Genomic DNA, 19,495 nt, shown 5'->3' on the forward strand with positions numbered 1-19,495 from the left:
GAGAAAATACAGACATTTTAAATCCAGAGAAATATCCCTTCCCCAGCCCAGAAAGGTCCAGAATTTTTTGAAATAGTTTCCTGTTCCACTTGATCTATCATAAGTGGTTAAAAACTCTGCTTTTCTTTTCTTAGTATACAACATCATTAAACTTACAAGAGATTCAGAGAAGCAACTTAGAGACTGCTGCAGAGAAGCGGTCAGATCTTAAAATACCTTGAAATGGTAACTCTTGCAAATTGTTTTCTCACTAAAAAGTGCAGTCTCCTCAATCAGGGTGGGTTTTTACATCTCACTGTGCTTTAATTTTCAAAACCTTGTATCACTAAATTGCATTGCTGCTACACAAGGCAGTAATTACTATTCTGTTAGTACTCTAGAACAGTTCTATTCTTAATATAAGGTTTTTTACCTTATAGAAGTTTTTTTTTTTACCTCACTTGATGCTTACCTTTGTTTCATTAGCTGTCTGTTCTCCTGTATTTCAAGCTTACAGAGAGGTATAAAATTCAACTTCTCTGCATCAGCCATTATTTTGTCAGGCTCCTTTTTACTTGGTTTCTTACATTTTTTAATTTCCTGTCTCTCAACTCCCTGTCTTTTTACCCTGGCTTTTTTTGGGCATAACAGAAATTAACATTTTACTCAATTTTTATTGAATTACAATATTACCAGCTTTTCCTGGTTTATTCCTGCTTCCACAGCCTCCGTTTTTGTTTGCTGTTTGACTACTCGTCTTAAACAGATATTTTCATTAACATGTCCACATTGACACCCACCCCAACACAAAGTGTGGTACCACGAAGCTGAACTAACCAAATGTATTAACTGGGTGTTAATTGCATAGCAAGCAGCAGTGAAATTCAGTTTTAAAATCAACACTCCATTAAGACAGCTGGGAGAAATTCACGCTTTACAGTACTATTGTGTCTGTCTGCTTGCAGAATCTGTACATGCTATCTCCTCCCGAAAAGCAGGCAAAAATACAAACAAAAATGGGTCTGCAAAACTTAGCTCTTCCCCAGATTCTAGCACTTACTTGCCCCCAATTCCTTCCTCCTTCTCTTGGGAAAATAAAAATTAATAAAAAACACTCCCAAATACTCATTATAGAATCATAGAATCATTTTGCTTGGAAGAGACTTTTAAGATCATCGAGTCCAACCATTAACCTAACGTTGACGCTAAACCCCGTCCCTAAGAACCTCATCTATACACCATTTAAACCCCTCCAGGGGTGGTGATTCAACCACCTCCCTGGGCAGCCTGTTCCAGCGCTTGAAAACCCTTTCCGTGAAGAAATTTTTCCTAATACCCAACCTAACCATCCAGAGGTACAAGTGATTTAAGCCTAAAGCCCCTCACTCGGCTGAGGGTGGAGGAGGCCGGACCGCTGCAGCGGGCTCAGGGCAGTTGGGCCTGCACAAGGGGAAATAGGAGTGTGCGGTCTTCATAACATTTTTTGCAAGAATCTGTACACCAAAACTACATGCAACTCTAAATAGCTGTTAACACTTAGCAGGGCTCGCTAACGAGTTCTCAACCAGCTTTACAGGCAGCATTTCCCTGATTGGATTTACCCTTCTCCCTGCTGTGGCTGTGAAGTGCTCAGTCAGCTGGACGGCAGATTGCTCTTTGGCCGGAGTCATTACAGCACAAAGGCATTAAATAAACAATCTTTTAATCAGAAAGGCTGATTCCAAGGTGCGGAAGAAAAGCAGAGGCTCAAATGTCTGAACAAGGATCTTCTAAGTTTGCCCTCTGTGCTCAGAAAGAAGGCGCCAGCGCCGCTTTCACCGTCAGCCGAAGGAAGAGGTCAGGACCGTTCTCAAGGGGGAAGCCGGCAGCTACCGCAGGAGCAGATGATAGACCAGATAACTGACAGAGACTGTGCCTGAGGATGGACATCGAGTACTTTTAACGGGAAAACAGGCAAGACCTGTTAAAATGAAGAGCATCCACTCCATCTAGCGAGCACTTTATGAGTGCCTGGAGTGACGAGCCATAGCACACGGCAGGCTCCCCAGGAGAGGAGCAGCAGCTGTGGTGGTCGGGAAATCCTCAGGAGCCAGCTCTGCTAAAGATGACACCTACTTACTACCAGTTGCTATATTGGCTTCACAAAGATGGGTACTGGGAGTACTCAGGGAGGTCGGTGGTGTCTTCCCAGTGGAGTCAATGGGAGGACAAAGTTTGACTCCTGGAGGAGGCCAAGGAAGCGGGAATGGATGCTCAGCATTCTGGGGACAGACTCTCACCTGGGAACTGGAGATGCTGCTCGCATGGGGCTTTGTCCTCATTATGCATGGTGTAACTTTTACATAGCACACAGACAAGCCTTTAGATAGACCCGACTACAGCAGAAGGTACCTGAGCTGTCCTGTGCAATGAGAAAGGCATCCTCGGAAGAAGAGCATGCGTCATGTAATTAAAAAGCTGTCTGACAGCCAAGGATAATTGCAGGTCCAAAAGGTCGGAATGTGGTGAGTGCGTGCAAGCACGTGAATGCACTGTACAACGTGTACAGTGCTAATCTGTTCTCAGCACTTATCTACGAGAACAGAAAAATTAAAAATATGCTCCCTTTAAGCAGGATAAATAGTCTTACAGGCACCTATAATTCTGGTGTTTTTTTCTAAAATACTAAGCATTTGATCAGTAACAATTTTTAACATGTTTCTGATGATTCTCTGTCTAGGTCATGAAGAACTGAAAGCAATGTATTTTTCAATATCATCACCTGCGTGACCACAAAAAGTTAAATTCAAAACTGCAGTCAGTGAAACCAAAGTTACATTTAGTACTGTACACTTACTATACTTTCTTCACAATTTTTGCTAAATATTATTGGTGCAGAATCACAGAATGGTTGAGGTTGCAAGAGACTATTGTAGGTCATCTTGTCAAACACCCCTGTCCAAGCAGGGTCACCTAGAGACAGTTGCCATTTGGACAGAATAATGTCCAAATGACAAAACATTGCAAGATTTCTAAGGCCATGCATCTACTCAACATCTACTCAATCACTGCATTAGACATTTCTTAAATTCCCTTGTTTTCTCGTTACAGGCCTATATTTTGTAGTTGATGTTTTTGGTGGAGGAAAGGCATGCAACCATTATTTCAATGCCCTCAGAGACATTAGGCTGTGTCACTACAGAGAAAGGAAAAAATAGCCTGCCTATAAAGATCAAAAAGAAAATTACGGGAATAGAAAAAATGTGCATGCAAAGGACCAACTGACCTGATCTTGCATAAGGGAAAATAATATCTGGACAAAAAATGTACTCAGAATGAGATGTTGTTACATCTGTGTAACTTTAAAACTTACTCAAAGCCCACCAGAACCATTCCATTATGCACAATTATTTAAGCCTTCCTACAACTGACCAAACCCTTTACAAACTTGCCAAACAGGCAAAGCCAATTCACAAACTGACACAAATTCACCTCCCCACTGAGGCCACAAATCACCACATATATAAAACTAAAGAGAGACACTGATATGACTGAGGATAAACACATTCTTGGCATTTTTTTTCCAGTTGGAAATGGACTCACGTTTGGTTTGAATTAAAGATTCATCACACTGAAACAAATAACTAAATGGAAAGATATGAGTCCCTTCGAAGCGCATGCAAATCTAATTTGGGTGATAATTAGCAGCGGACAATTGAAACCTACTGTTTGTTTGCACAGAACCTGATGTTACTGAACTACCCCTGGAATGGACACACACACAGCTGAGTATTGTCCTTTCCACCCTCTCTTTTCTTTTTTTAAACCTTTCACAGAAGACTAAGGCAACTCATCAATGTCAAAGTTCCTGCAGCCTTGTTAAGTAAAGGAGGGGAAGCAAAATGTTAGCAAAAATCCTCATTTTTCTGCTGTTCTGAAAAGCAACTGACCTTTAACAATTTATGTCTGTTCCTTCTCCTCTCCCTCTCCATCCACAAAACTGGATTTCAAGTCAATTCTTGCCTTTGGATTGCAGTACAGACAAACAGAACTATATTTGCCTATAAAGTTTTGAGGTTCCTTTAACTTGGTCTCACCATTGGTAGCATGGTTAACTCCAACCTTCAGTCTCACATTCTTTTCATGCCTGGACCCTGGTACCAGAGTTGTAGCCATAAAACTGCTATTAGCACCTTCTGGTCTGAAAGAGCATGGCAGAATTAAAAAAAAAAAAATTAAAAAAATATTAAAAAGTCAAATTTCCAGTTTTCACTGTCGCCAATGACCTTGTCCTGGTATCTGGATTAGTACCTAGCTCGTGAGCTCAGAAAGAAAATCCCTTCACCCTGCTTGGAGCAGATGCTAAACACACCTGCACGCAAATAGCAAAGGGAGTCTTTCAGCTGGAGAGTTTACAACTTAAAGACATAAAATTAAATTCCCCAGAAGTTATTACATCTCACTTAAGGAAAACGGGAGTATAGATAAAACAGCTACAATTTTTTTGTAGGATCCTGGTTGATCAAAAGGACTCTGAAATAAACCGGGCGGTCTCTGACAACACTGCTGCAGAAACAGGTCAAAGTGACCTAAGGCTGGAAGTATCTGAGAATGCTTATTTGCTTAGGGGCTTCAAATTTGATTGACAAAGGATAAAACAACAAAAAACAGAGCTGGGTGGCACCTCTCTTCTGGCTTTGACAAAATCAATTGTGGTGTAATTCAACTTAAAAAACCAGGCCTGCAAATCCTTGGGAAGCCTTAATTGTCAGACTGGTTGTCACAGAATTAAAATTGCCCTCCTTAATAGGCAAGACTAACATCATGTGTTCTCATAAGTTGAATACAAATTATTACAGATGTCCTAAGGTCGTGTAAGGTTTCACTAAAAACTCAAGCTCTACTCTAAGTGGGGAAAATTTAACCCCAGAAAAAAAGCAGCATAGTAGCAAATAGATTCCACATCTTCCTTAGCTCTTGGTAAGGACTATATTGCCAATGATGCTCATTCAGTATCATGAAAACACTTCCCCAATTCCACAATATTTTGGAGTTCACTCACCATTTTTAGTCATGTTCTTGCTCAATTTAAAACCAGACCTTGTGCGTTATCTATATTCTTTCACAATCGGCATTCAAACTGTGTTAAGCCCATCCTTGCAATAGTAAGATATACAAATCTACATCCAAGTAGAATATTCACTACATTGTTAAATTCATTCTTCACCCACTGTCATCCAGATATTTTCAGAGATGCAAGGGAGGAAAAAAAAGATGACACGTTTAATAATTTTTTTAAAATGTTAATTACGTGATCTGATACAGAAATGGATGTAATCCAACCTCCTATGTGTAGAATACATCCTGTGTTTCTAAAATCCAGGGTAGCCATTCAAATCTCAAAGGTCCCCACAAAATCCAGCCCCCCCACACACACTTACCTGCCTTCCTGCTCATCTTTTCCAGACTGTGAAGCCTCGTCTTCTTCAGCTTCACCTGCATTTCCCTCCTTGCACACACAAGTTTCCGAGTGCTGTTCCCGGGCACTGGGTACCCAGCCCTTGGCAGGCACCGCAGACTGGTCTGGTACTGGTCCCTGTTAATACCGGCCTCCCAAATCCCCTATTTCCCAATTAACTTAACCTTGGAAGCAAGGTGCAATAGAATTGTTCAACCCCTGTAATATAAACCACATGTATTTTTATTCCGTTTGCCTTTTTCCAGGCTCAGGCACACCTACCAGCATCGGGCTGTGCAACGAAGGACAGCAGGTTTCCAACAGCGCCGCTCTCCGCTGCTGCTCGCGCCAAGGACACGCACCGCATGTGCGCCAACCACAGCACGGCTGGAAAAAACAAGAGCCTAAAACATCTATTACGTAATTGAAATACAGTTTCAGCGCACGATTGCACTTTGGAGTGACATTTTGGAAGGCGAAGTCCTAATCTGAGATGAAACCAGCTTCAAACTGAATTTTAAAAGTTACTCAAGTTCAATATTAGTGCAGAAATATTCTTGTTCGCATCACTTAAAAGTACTCTAAAGAGAACAAGACAGACATTTACAGATGTATTTTTTCATTGCTGGCCCAGCGGCTGAATGTGCAGTGTAAGAAAAGCATCTAAATTCTCATATTTATACCCTTGACTTCCAATCATAATCACTGAAGCCAAACTGGGCCAAATTTCCTTTCACTGGCTTTTTCTGTACGCACACAAGCACATGCTGCATGCAGCTCTCCTGAAGCTGATCAGCTGCCCGTTTGCAAATGGAATTCACCCACAAAAATAATAGCATAATTTGTGATTGCACAGCTTTAGAAATTACACGAAAAGTTTAAAAAACAAGGACCTTTTCCCAGAGTCTTTTATGTGCCATCTGTAAAAAGTTGTCTATTTTTAATATCTCTGAAGTAATTCCCAGAGCTTTGAAGTCGATGAGGATCCAGTTGTTGAGACACCGCTCAGGAGCTATATTCATTAATGATTTAAACCTTGTACTTCTCCAATTAAACTTCACAATTTGTAATTTCTGAATTTAATGTCAGCTGCTGAACTTCCGTTTTGACCACAATAATACAGACAGGATTTTGCCTTACTTTTGTAATTCCAGTCACTGTACCACTTACATGCCATTTACTACTTGCAATAATTTCTCCCCATGGCTTGCGCGTCGTTTCACATCTCAGTAGGAACATCTGGAGTCAAAAGTTCACAGGAGAGAGCAAAGCCTTTTATTTTCAGAACTGTGCAGCAATTGTTTAAAGTGTTTAACGTTTAGAGGAAAAAATTAGCAGCCTGCTTATTTGAAAACATTAATTCACCACTCTAAATGACACCATCAAATATATAATGCTACCTACCCAAGTGCTGAGATGGTCATCGCTGTAGAATCTGAGAGTCCTTGCCATTGCCTTCCACCCAAGGGTATTGCATCAACTAAATATGATGCTTAATTTTTACTTTTTAAAAGAGAAGTACTACCAACACAATCCTCGATTGAAAATCATCTTTCCACTGAATCAACACACTGTGGATCAGGCCCTACGTGCCAGGCATCTAGAAAGGAACGTCAGAGTTAGGTCCACGTTACCGCCACCTCAGTGGTGTGCACAGAGAGTAGAGCTCTATCAGGACAAGCCTGTCTTGGTAAAATAACTAGAATGAAACATTATCTTCACAAGGTGTAATAAAAATTTGAGAGTAAGGAGCTTGTATAGCCAAAAGGTCAGGAACATTTCAAAAACGTGGCCTCCGGTATGACTACACCATGTAGTAAAAAGCTACATAGACATAAAAGCTAGCTGAAACATCAAAAGCTGTTGAGATGTATCAGCGTGGACTAACTAAGCTTGCTTCCCCTTCAAAGCACTGAATTCTAAAGCTGCTGTCCTTTCATTAATATAGTTGAAACAATTTACTTCAAATGAGAACACTTCATTTGACTTGGCAGTGTTAACAGTTGGACTCAATGATTTTGAGGGTTTCTTCAAACCTAAATGATTCTGGTTTTTTAAGAAATTCCTCCAAAACATCCCACAGTGCAAAAGCAGCAATGAAGACCGAGCACTACATTTCAGGCCAGTCATTTGCAGAAACAAGGGCATCCACCTAAACAGAAGCCAGAGTTAGAGGCCAAGCAAAGCGTGTAGTACAGCAGAGCATTAGGTTCAGATTTAGCTTCTTCCTCCATTTGTAAAATGTTTGTCCCCACAAAACTGCATGATATCAAGCTCAGGAAAAAATAAAGCAGAACACAACACGGCAGCTTCAGAGGTTTTTGCTTTCACACCAAAATATTGGTTTGGCTGGACACTGTGTCGTTTTAATTCCCTAACAGAGCCAGCTCGCTCAAGTTTGCTTCTTTACCTACTTCAACTAGTTATTATGAATACATTCTTTTCAATTTCCTCTACAACAATTAGTTGCAAGACTAGTAGCAAAGACTAATGCCAATCCATACATTATAAACAAGTACTTCCAGTATACCCACCACCACCGCGGTGTGAACCCTGTGTTTCGTGCGTTGTATCTGCGCACCAGAGCCGCTGCTGTTCAGATCTTCACCGATTTTCTGCAATGACCTTCTTTAAGCAAAGTGACAGGTGACCCCCAAGTCATGAAGACAATTTCTTAAAGATGTCTGACAAACACATTCTTGTGAAAACCCCAAGAAGAAGTGTGTACAATTCCAAAGGGAAAATTCAAAGGCTTATAAAGAGAACACTTCCTGAAGAAGAAAGGAATTTCTTACATACTTGTGCCAAGCTTACTCTGGCATTCTTTTTTCTTTGTGCGGATCCTCAAAATGAAAGGTGTTCTGACTTTCTTAAATAAGCTACACATTAACATGCACACCCAAATCTTCAGAAATTCTGCCTTGAACGTTGGAATAAATGTAACGAACCCCACCATAAAAAATGTTATCGAAAGGCAATTAAAAAACACACACCGTGTTCTTGTAACAAAGATATTCTAAAGTGAAGACAGCTGCATGGTAAACTGGTACATCAAATGTTCCTCAACCCAGAAAGTTTGCCTGGTAATTCTACCTGGATATGATAAAGAGAAAAAAAAAATTCCAAGATGCCCAGCTACCCTAATCCAGAGATAAAAATAATATATAACTGATTTTATTCATGTCCTTACTGCCTGAATCCATGCGAAAAGCATTCAAAATGCATGTTTATTTTGTCTCATTGACAAAATGATGAATACTAACCATAAAGATTTCTACCTTTATCAGCAATGCAGGCCCTACTCCAAGTTGAGAGGCAGAGCACCTCAACAATCCCTCGTTTTCACAGCCTCCAAAAATACAGTGTTGAAGTTCCAGGTATAAGAGCTTTTACTAGATCAGAATCTCAGCACACCTCCTGAAAAATTCAACCACAGCAAAAAAAGGTTCGTCACTCCTCTAGAAGTGGGAAGGAGCATTAACATCACCAGCAATTGTAGTATCTTCTCACAGCCAAAAGGCAGGAATGGGAAATCCTGCAAACACAGGTACCTATAACCAAACACAACTGGCACAACGTGGAAACCCGGGGCATGGGTGAGGCACCAGCTGAGCAACAAAATCCCTCTCTTTTCTTCCACCTCCCTGACGTATCGGGAAGATGATGCCTCTAGCTTGTGGAAACACGCTGGAGAAGGAGAACACATCTCAGCAACCTCAATGTGGCAAGATTCCCAATGGCAACAGACAAGAACCACTGGCAACCTTGTTATCTGGAGATCAACATTATATATGTAGTTATAACGCCACATAAACCAAGTCCTAATAGCGTATGTTCAGACAGATTTGTAAAGAGTATGGAAAGCTGGCGTACTAAGTACTTTATAGCAGGGCTGCATTACAAAAAGGAGTAAGAATATTTTGCAACCATACTACCTAAAACTGAAAACAGTCCTCTTTTGGAAATGTAAATATTCAACTTGGTTAAATCAAGACAATCACAGATAGACTTTTTTTTCCCAAATCTTTGGCTGTATTGCAATGGTTGTTTCAATTTGTAATCTCCAACTAAACATTTCCTATCCATGGATTAACAATATATTTACTGACTTGTGTCTTTTAACAGTATTTATCCAACATAACAAAATAAACTGCAATTTGTTATACTTTTTTTTTACAAAACATTTTATAAATATTTTTACAAAATGTATACAAAGCAATTTCAAGTGAGACATACTTTACAAATGAAGGTATTTAAGCAAATAAAGTCCATACCACACTGACAATAAGTGACACATCCTCTTTAAGTGAAGTCAGTCTGTAAGGCCTCCCTAATCTAACAGATAAATTATACCAAAATCTTCAAAATGAACATAGTTTTCTTAATTGCCAGTTTAAAATTTGTTTTAATATTAGGCAGTATTAAATAACATTGAAATCACAACGCCGATCCAGCAAAATAATGAAGACATGTTTCAAGTCATGCACATTCACAATACTTTGCTGGACTTGAGCCCATTCATGATTAATAAATTTAGACTTTAAGCACAACAAAAATACAATTCTTTCATTTACTGCTCCACCACGTACCAGAATTCCTTTAGAATTGAATTCAAAGGAGTGAACAACAGAACATTAATAACCTAAGATTAATCTTGCTAAGATTGTTCCATGGGTTCCTCTCGTAAATATTTCAGAGAAATGTGTCTGACCAAATAGACTGTGATTACTTTTTGTAATTTGCCATTTTTTTACGCCATTGTCCCCCATCCCCAAATGAGATCCAATAGAAGACACATAGCCTGATACTTCAATTATGTATTTGTTGTAGAGAGGCTGGAAACCCCATACCCATTTTGAGGTGGTACAAAAAGCAAGTGGATCAATGAATGTGCAACTTTGCTTTTTTCCCCCCATAAGAGAAAAATTTAACTAGTTAACATACAGCTGTGTAACTTGCTGTTTTCCTTCCAAGATAGTTTAGAATGGTTAAATTTCCAAAATGATAAAATAAAATACGCATCACAATACACAGCCATGAGTATATTATTAAACCTAAGAAGGCAATAGGTGAAGACTATATTGTCAGTTTTGCCAATAAGAAAACAACTAACCACCTGAGAGTCTATTCTATAGACATCTAACTAAAAATTTAAAACTGGCAATACTTATTATTACCTTGAATATTTTATACAATACTTGGGAATGTTGGGTTTTTACAAACAAGTACTTCAAAATTGGCACAATTTCGTTAAATGGCAATAAGTAACACACAAAACCAGTATTTCCATTCATGTTGAAGGGGAAATTAATTTTAAGTAAGTTCATCTTTCTCACATTGCTTCTAGATTTGGTTTCCTTTAGTGGTCAGACAGTGGCCTGTAGCTCAACACAGAGGTGCACTGTCAGCTTCTACTGTCATAAAGATCTAATTCTGCTTTCTTTTGCACTGCTCAGATGGACTGAGTTACGTGACAGCAAAACCACCTGCTTTCTTTCCTGGCAATCTGACTGACAACCACAGCTTGTCACGAAGAGCCTCTCTATTATGGAAATTGCGATCAGCAAGTCTGGAAAACAGCTGCTGATTTGTCTAAGAAATTGTGGAGAAGGTCTGGGGAGAACATGAGCATACCTCAGAAATCACCAAAGCGATACCCTCCTGAGCAGACATATGTACTACATGGACGTGACAAATGTCAGCGTACTTATGTGCACAAAAGCACTCATGACCAAAGTAAACTAGGAAAAAGCAGCATGGGCAGCAAAAAAAAAAAAAAAAAAAAAAAGAATTCATAGATTAAAATAAATAAATAAAATAATAAGATTCTATCTTAACATGAGAGCAAGCCAAATACAAACCATGCAATGGTTTCACTTGGCTCTACAATATGAATTAATAACTATATACTTTTTGATATGTTTAAACAATGGGATTGCTGATCGACTTTGGTCTGTACATATCTTGATAATTATGACTGCTACAGTGGATGGTTTAACATTCTCTGACAGCAAAAAAACAAACAAAAAAATAAACACTGGCCTTTAATCAGAGTAAGGCTAATGTCTTCTTAAAATATAAGCTACAAATATCATAACAGTTTTCAAATAAAAGTGCTTTTGACACTTGGTCTAAAAAAAAAAAAACAAAAACAAAAACAAACCAACAAAAAAACACCACCATTTATACCACTTCAGAAAGACTCAAGGCTGACTACATCCAATTATAAAATGCAAAATCTTTTCCTCAAGAGTTAACATATATATGCATTATATATATAAATTCATGGCTCTATCATGGCCTCAACCTGTACACTTTGCCATTTACCGGCTTCCGTTCTACCTTCCTTAGTCAAGCATTTATTACTTCATATCATGCCACTGTGACTAAGATCATATAATATCATCCCACAGACTAAAGTTACCCACTACAAATATATCATCAAGTACTAGTTTCTGCTCAAAAAGCAATAGAAAAGCACTTTAAGTTTAAATTATGAAGCCTTGTAAACACACTGATTATATCCTTCCAACTTAAGAATCCTAGAACACGTAATCATTAACAAAGCAAATAATCACTTCTGAATAGAGGTACAGTGGGTTTTCCAGAGAAACTAAAAATTTGATGATTTGTGTAAGAGAAGGGTAGGGGAGAATTGTTGCTTCCATCACTTTTTAAAAACATTTTCTTAATAAATATATCGTTTCAAATGACTGTGATTGTCAGTATATTACCGTATTACGTAGGGCCTAACAACCTGCAACCTTGTTAGGTTGCAGTACTGCGCAATTATCAAAAAGCACTATTGTAGTAATACTTGAAGTAGTAAGGCCCTAACAGACTGCATTCTAACAAGGATTAACTTTACTTGGATATCTCACTGTAACCACAATGAGTATTGCTCTCAAACACAGAACAGAATCTAGTTCAGAAAGGTTAACCTTAAATGCATGTCAGGCTGTACTTGTGGTGTCATTCACATTTGCTTCTGCTAAGAGAAACATAGCTTGTCCATGGTACTGTAACTATTAACACTCTAAGATACTATTTACAGCTGCTTCTAAAATAGAGTCAGTTTCTACACCACCTTCACTGTGGTCTGGAATAAATTTTTCCAGGCAGTTTTCCTGTGAAGCGATAGGTGAAAAATTAGGAAATTCTAATTCGACTGAGCCGCTACTTGTCGCCTCGTTTTGCGGCTGCCTCCCAGCTTTTTTAAGTTCCAAGATGTTTTTAAATGTAGTTTCTAAACTCTTACTGAGCAGTAAGTCTTGCTGGGGTTCGCCAGAGCCTTTCCTGTTATCAGGATGTAAAACCTCATTCTTTGGAGAGCTCCTCAGAGTTTTGTCTTGGAGGGAATTATTACACGTTACCTTTGAGAAAGACTGAACTGTGTTCCTTGATATTTTATTCTGTGTTCCATGACCACCTCTTGACACAGTTTTTGACAAGTCTTCAGGACTCGAAGAATTCTCAGTGGACTTGGCAAGATCTTTCCCAGCCATCTTTTCTTCAGAAAGGGCCGCATACTGGCTCTCAGAAGAACAATTAGCTTTGTCAAACTTTAAAGCTTTAGTGAGGCTCTCCGATTTTTTAGTGGAAGCTACTCCTTCTTGTGGTGTCAGAATGTTGTTAGGCACTAGAGGAAGTTTACTGTGATTTGTGGACTCTGCTGAGCTGGATTTTGGTCGGTCTCTGGCTTGGGTTTTGGTAGTCTGACTTCGAGAAGGTAATGTTTTGCTAGATTGATGGTCACTTTTGCTGGACTGTGCTTCTTCCGCTGTTTTATCAAATTGTTTGGCAGAACAACAAAAATCGGCCTGATAACCATCTGAAAATCAAGTAACAACATTTTACTTAAATTACCTATGCGTCAAAATAAGACACTCCAACGTAGTTTCTACGTATTAAAATTCTAATGACATCCACAGCCTACGGATTCACATCTTTAAGAAATGTGCAAATGCTTAAGTGCAGGAGGGTATCATCAAATTAATCACCACACTACACACATATGTGCACTGTAAAACCAGACTAAGGGCACTTACTAGCATTCGAAATATGCAAATACGGTATCTGGAAGACTAATACCTTCTTCAATACATCCTCTGAATATCCTTTAAAATATGGACAACACTTAAACAAATAGTAAGTGTTATCTTACACAAATGATGTGTTTCTAATTGCTAACGGTCAACAACAGTCTGGTTAAAAATGCTGCTGTTCAAGTGGCCATGACATTCTAAAAGCTACAGTCTGTTAAGATGAACAAGAATATTCATCCTTCATACAGCAGTGTCCTTTCTGACTGCCAGCAAACTCACACATTCTTCCCTACTAGAACTGAGATCATGCAGGAGTCATGACTATTATCAAGAGAAACTTAGAAATATTTCTCTGCCAAACAGGCCAAATACATTTTTCCCCCAAATAACTGCCTTCAACCTTGCAGTGTCTCTACATCGTTTACTCTGGGAGCTATTAAAATTTAACTTGCAACTGCTTATGCAGTATTTTGATTACTAGAATCTCTAGCAATCAGTGCCTCACTGCAGCCACAGCTATTTTTAAACACTCCATACTAACGCTGCTTTTGTAAGATTCAGAAGTTAATCATCACTTACCAGGATCTACTAGTGCAAGACGCTTATCCCGGGTCAGAGATGCCCTTTCTTCCTGGTTAAACATTCTATCAATCATAACCATTTCTGCAGAGGGATTTATCCGCTGCAGGAAAAGGAAAAAAAAACCAACCATCTGTGTAGTCACTCATATGTTGGTACTAAATCAAAACAGAAAGCTCACAACTACACAGCATCTTAACAGTCTTGACTGTTACCCCGGCCACTACTAAAACTCAGCCATAAATTAGTATTCACATTTTATGGTACATTTGTTAAAGAATTTAAAACAAGGAATTACTATTCCAATTGTTAAAACTGTACCTTTCAAATTTTTTCCAGGCTTGAAAGCCAGCATGTCTCAAGCCACAATGACATTTCCTGATCCTTGAAAATACATTCTTAAAGTAACTTTAATAGTTTTCTTTTTACCTCACACCTGGGATTGTGAAAGCACTTAATTGAGAAGTATTTCTGATGGAAATGTGAGTCTCCAACTAGCTTCTAAGGTGAAGTAATGATGTCCTGAATTGTAATATGAGTTTACTCCAATTATAATATAGCTGGAAGCCTCTGAATGGAGCTTTTCAACATTCTTTCAAGCTCTATCACCCACGGAAATGTAGAGAAATCACCTGCCTACCACGGCCTGTGCAACGCGCGAGTGCAAAGTATAAGCAGAGAGCTGTCATTCATGTGTCTTGAACATCTATGGAACTTGTATATAATAGCACCCTTACTTAGGTGGCATGTGAAATACAAAACCAACCCATTTCACTGATTTTAAGGTGTGTGCAAATGCTTAAAAATGCAGGCTGGCCACCAAGATTGCTGATGCAATAACAAGTACACTGGCTACATATACGTATCTCTAAAACCTTAATATATATATTTATCACCTTTATAAGGTGGTAAATACTATCAACAAAATGAACTGTAATGCTAGCTCTCACCTTCCTGTAGATGTATTTTTTTAACAAACTGAATCACATCCTACAAACATAAAATGTACTTGGGTCATACACCTTACCATTGCATCTTCTATAAGCAAACATCTGTACTTGTTCAGCATAGCTTGCGTCCTCTTCAGAAGCTGGGTAGCTACAGATTCAAATTCACTGTCCACTAGAAAGACCAGAGTATACTGTCAAATACTGTTGTTCAGTAACCAGAAAGTTCAGTAACCTGCATGAATTTAAAAATGTTCTCTTTCTTATTGCTCCAACTTAATAAAGAATTCTCTCAATACATTGATTAAAAATACAGTGCCAATTTTTAAAAAGAAAATTACCTTTTCTTAAGTCTTCCTCTGTTGGCAGTGATCCCTGGCACACATGGTATGAAAGGAGTCTCTGAACTGCATCATTTAATGATCTGAACCGACTTTTATCTGGTGTCACAGCGTGCACTTGATCCTTCTGTAATTGCTGCAGAATACTACAAGGAAAATTAATTATATATAATTAACACATACTCTAACCGAAGCCTATACACTCACAAAAAAAAAAGTTAGAGAAAAGATCTGCAACAAAAATTACAAAAGAAGAATGACTTACAAAGCTCCTTTAGTTAACTGTTTAGCAGCAGGCCTTTTCTGTCCAACTAAATGACCATCCACCTAAATTCAAAGTAAAAGACAAATTACAATATACGCTTTCCTTTGCAAAGCCTAAGTTTCAACATTTATTTCTGCCAATTAAGTATATTACCAATACTAAGCATAACCACTACATAAACACTTTCAACTATCTCCTATTTTCACCCAGCACTGTATCAATGAAACAGGGAACTTGCTTGTCTCACATAAACCAAGGGTCTGAAATGTTATTTGTAGGCAAATGCCACTGTAGTGTATACACATGCTTCACTAGGAGCAGGGTTGCTTATCAAATTTAGCAGGTGAAAAGAAGAAAAGGTACAACTAAAAACTTTTCTAAAGAAATCTGCTCTCAAGAACTGCCTCTGCACTTCTCGGCTGATGTTATCTTGCCTGCAGTGCACTGACAACAACTTTTTGATGCAAATGGTGGATGAGCCAACTAGATGAGGTGCACTGCTGGATCTCATCCTGACAAGGCGGGTCTGGTTGAAGCAGTAAAGGTTGAGGGCTGCCTTGGCTGCAGCGGCTGTGAGATGGCAGAGTTCAGGATCTCGCGTGGCAGGAGCAGAATAGCAAGCAGAATCACAACCCTGGACTTCAGTAGGGCAAACTTTGGCCTTTTCAAACAATTGCTGGGGAAATCCCATGGGCAAGACTGCTTGAAGGTAAAGGGGCCCAAGATAGCTGGTTAACATTCAGGGACTGCTTCTACCAAGCTCAAGATCAGAGCATCCCGACACGTAGGAAGTCAAGGAAGGGAGCCAGGAGACCTGCGTGGTTAAACAGGGAACTGCTGCGTAAGCTCAAGTGGAAGAGGAGAGTTTACAGGTCATGGAAGGAGGGGCTAGCCACTTGGGAAGAATATAAGGCTGTTGTCAGAGGATGCAGGGAGGCAGCTAGGAAACCTAAGGCCTCCTTAGAGTTAAACTTGGCGAGAGGGGTCAAGGACAACAGAAAGATCTTCAAACACATGGCAGATAAAACTAACACCAGAGGCAATGTAGGCTCACTGATGAATGGGGTGGGTGCCCTGGTGACAGACGATGCAGAGAAGGCAGAATTACTGAATGCCTTCTTTGTCTCTGTCTACTCTGCCGGAGGCTGTCCTGAGGAGCCCCGTACCCCTGAGGCCCCAGAGGAAGGCAGGGCAATGGAGGAGTTTGCCTTGGTTGGTGAGGACTGGGCTAGGGACCAGTTAAGCAATCTGGACATCCATAAATCCATGGGTCCAGATGGGATGCACCCACGGGTGCTGAGGGAGCTGGCTGAAGTCATTGCTGGACCACTCTCCATCATCTTTGCCAAGTCTTAGGAAATGAGAGAGGTGCCTGAGGGGTGGAGGAAAGCAAATGTCACTCCGGTCTTCAAAAAGGCCAAGAAGGAGGACCCGGGTAACTACAGACAGGTCAGCCTCAGCTCCATCCCTGGAGAAGTGATGGAACAATCGATCCTTGGTGCCATCTCAAGGCATATCAAGGATAAGAGGGTCCTCAGGGGCAGCCAACATGGCTTCACCAAGGGGAAGTCGTGCTTGACCAACCTCATAGCCTTTTATGAGGAGATAACGAGGTGGATAGATGATGGCAGAGCAGTGGATGTGGTCTACCTTGACTTCAGTAAAGCATTTGACACAGTCTCCCACAGCATCCTCACAGCTAAACTGAGTAAGTGTGGTCTGGACGATCGGGTAGTGAGGTGGACTGCAAACTGGCTGAAGGAAAGAAGCCAGAGAGTCGTGGTCAATGGGGCAGAGTCTAGTTGGAGGCCTGTATCTAGTGGAGTCCCTCAAGGGTCGGTACTGGGGCCAGTATTGTTCCATATATTCATCAATGACTTGGATGAGGGACTAGAGTGCACTGTCAGCAAGTTTGCTGATGACACCAAACTGGGAGGAGTGGCTGACACGCCAGAAGGCTGTGCTGCCATTCAGAGACCTGGACAGGCTGGAGAGTTGGGTGGGGAAAAATTGAATGAAATATAACAAGGGCAAGGCTAGAGTCTTGCATCTGGGCAGGAACAACCCCAGGTTCCAGTATAGGTTGGGGAATGACGTGTTAGAGAGCAGTGTAGGGGAAAGGGACCTGGGGGTCCTGGTGGACAGCAGGATGACCATGAGCCAGCACTGGGCCCTTGTGGCCAGTAAGGCCAATGGCATCCTGGGGTGGATTAGAAGGGGGGTGATTAGTAGGTCGAGAGAGGTTCTCCTTCCCCTCTACTCTGCCCTGGTGAGACCTCATCTGGAATATTGTGTCCAGTTCTGGGCCCCTCAGTTCCAGAAGGACAGGGAACTGCTGGAGAGAGTCCAGCGCAGGGCAACAAAGATGATGAAGGGAGTGGAGCATCTCCCTTATGAGGAAAGGCTGAGGGAGCTGGGCCTCTTCAGCTTGGAGAAGAGGAGACTGAGGGGTGACCTCATTAATGTTTATAAATATATAAAGAGTGGGTGTCATGAGGATGGAGCCAGGCTCTTCTTGGTGGCAACGAATGATAAGACATGGGACAATGGGTATAAACTGGAACACAAGAGGTTCCACTTAAATATGAGAAGAAACTTCTTCTCAGTCAGGGTGATGGAACACTGGAACAGGCCGCCGAGGGAGGTTGTGGAGTCTCCTTCTCTGGAGACATTCAAAACCCGCCTGGACGCCTTCCTGTGTAACTTCATCTGGGTGTTCCTGCTTCGGCGGGGGGATTGGACTAGATGATCTTTCGAGGTCCCTTCCAATCCCTAACATTCTGCGATTCTGTGATTTTGAGGGATTAGAGTATTTGTCAGGAAAGCAGGCTAAGACTGCATACGTAAATTCTCAAAAGCCACAGTGGCTGGATGGGGGCTGAAAGCAGTCTAGGAATTCTGTTTCAGTGTCAATGCTATAGATATACCCATCAGGTAGGTCTACATCATCATCTCCTTTCCTCAGACATTTATGAAGCCAAGGTTTTTCAAGGGAACAGTGCAGTAAGATGGGAAGCTCTCTGAGGTGGTAAAGGCTCATATTCCTACTCTGTGAGAGGCATTACTGCAATCCAAGAATTTTCCCAAAGAAGCCACTGTGGATCACAGAAGCACAGAATCATAGATTAGTTTGGGTTGGAAGGGACCTTCAAAGCCCATCTAGTCCAACCCCCCTGCAATGAGCAGGTTCATCTTCAACTAGATCAGGTTGCTCAGCACCCCATCCAGCCTGGCCTGGAATGTTTCCACAGACAGGGCATCCACCACCTCTCTGGATCAAAGACTCTTTGTTTAATACCAAGTTGTTGGGTTTTTTTAGTCAACTAGGCCTACTAATTAGTCACAGAGCAAAAGTTACGGATGATTTAAAAAAACCTTGCATGAAAGCTCTTTGGAACTGCAACATGGTTAGAAGGAACAAAAAAGCACGTGGTTCAGAGCATCCTTCTTAGCAAAGTATGAACAGCATGAAGTGGGCACACTGTGAGGGTACTTGCTGGCCAAAACACCTTTAGATTCAGAGCATGAAAGCATTCACCACCACAGGAGAATGAACATCTGAGCAACAATCACAAAACCAGGCTGAACTCATAACAGAGCACTACTCTGAGCATCTTCTGCTCTACGTGTATGTTGGTAAGACAGGGCAAAAAAATGATGACAAAAAAAACCGAACAACAACAAAAACATTCTTCCATGACTGTGTTATTTAGTTCCATCCACAACGAGCCCACACTTGCAAACTTATGTCAAATCCTCACTTCTTGCCCTCAACTACTCAGTCCATAAATGTAACAACGGCTTCCTCTCTCCAGAAGTTCTTGTATTCCCTCTCCAAAAAGCTGGCCTCCCTTTCCAGCCCCAAGCCCTAGACATAGTGCTAAATTTTTGTATATAGTTGC

At 40.5% G+C, this 19,495-nt stretch overlaps 1 protein-coding gene across 2 annotated transcripts in view; it reads right to left on the bottom strand.

Moving 5' to 3' along the window:
• Positions 1-9,463: 9,463 nt before the first annotated feature.
• The window catches only part of BICRAL (BICRA like chromatin remodeling complex associated protein), a 47,330-nt gene continuing 37,298 nt past the window's right edge, over positions 9,464-19,495 (bottom strand). For both annotated transcript variants that reach the window (XM_065631454.1, XM_065631453.1), the window contains exons 8-12: positions 15,594-15,655; positions 15,329-15,474; positions 15,068-15,162; positions 14,041-14,143; positions 9,464-13,247 (exon numbers count right to left, since the gene is read on the bottom strand). In XM_065631454.1, coding sequence (XP_065487526.1) covers positions 12,445-13,247; positions 14,041-14,143; positions 15,068-15,162; positions 15,329-15,474; positions 15,594-15,655 — 1,209 coding nt within the window. In that variant the 3' untranslated portion in view covers positions 9,464-12,444. The remainder of the gene's footprint in view (positions 13,248-14,040; positions 14,144-15,067; positions 15,163-15,328; positions 15,475-15,593; positions 15,656-19,495) is intronic.

This window comes from Caloenas nicobarica, chromosome 3 (assembly GCF_036013445.1).
Source record: "Caloenas nicobarica isolate bCalNic1 chromosome 3, bCalNic1.hap1, whole genome shotgun sequence".
In the NCBI taxonomy this organism is placed as follows: Eukaryota; Metazoa; Chordata; class Aves; order Columbiformes; family Columbidae; genus Caloenas; species Caloenas nicobarica.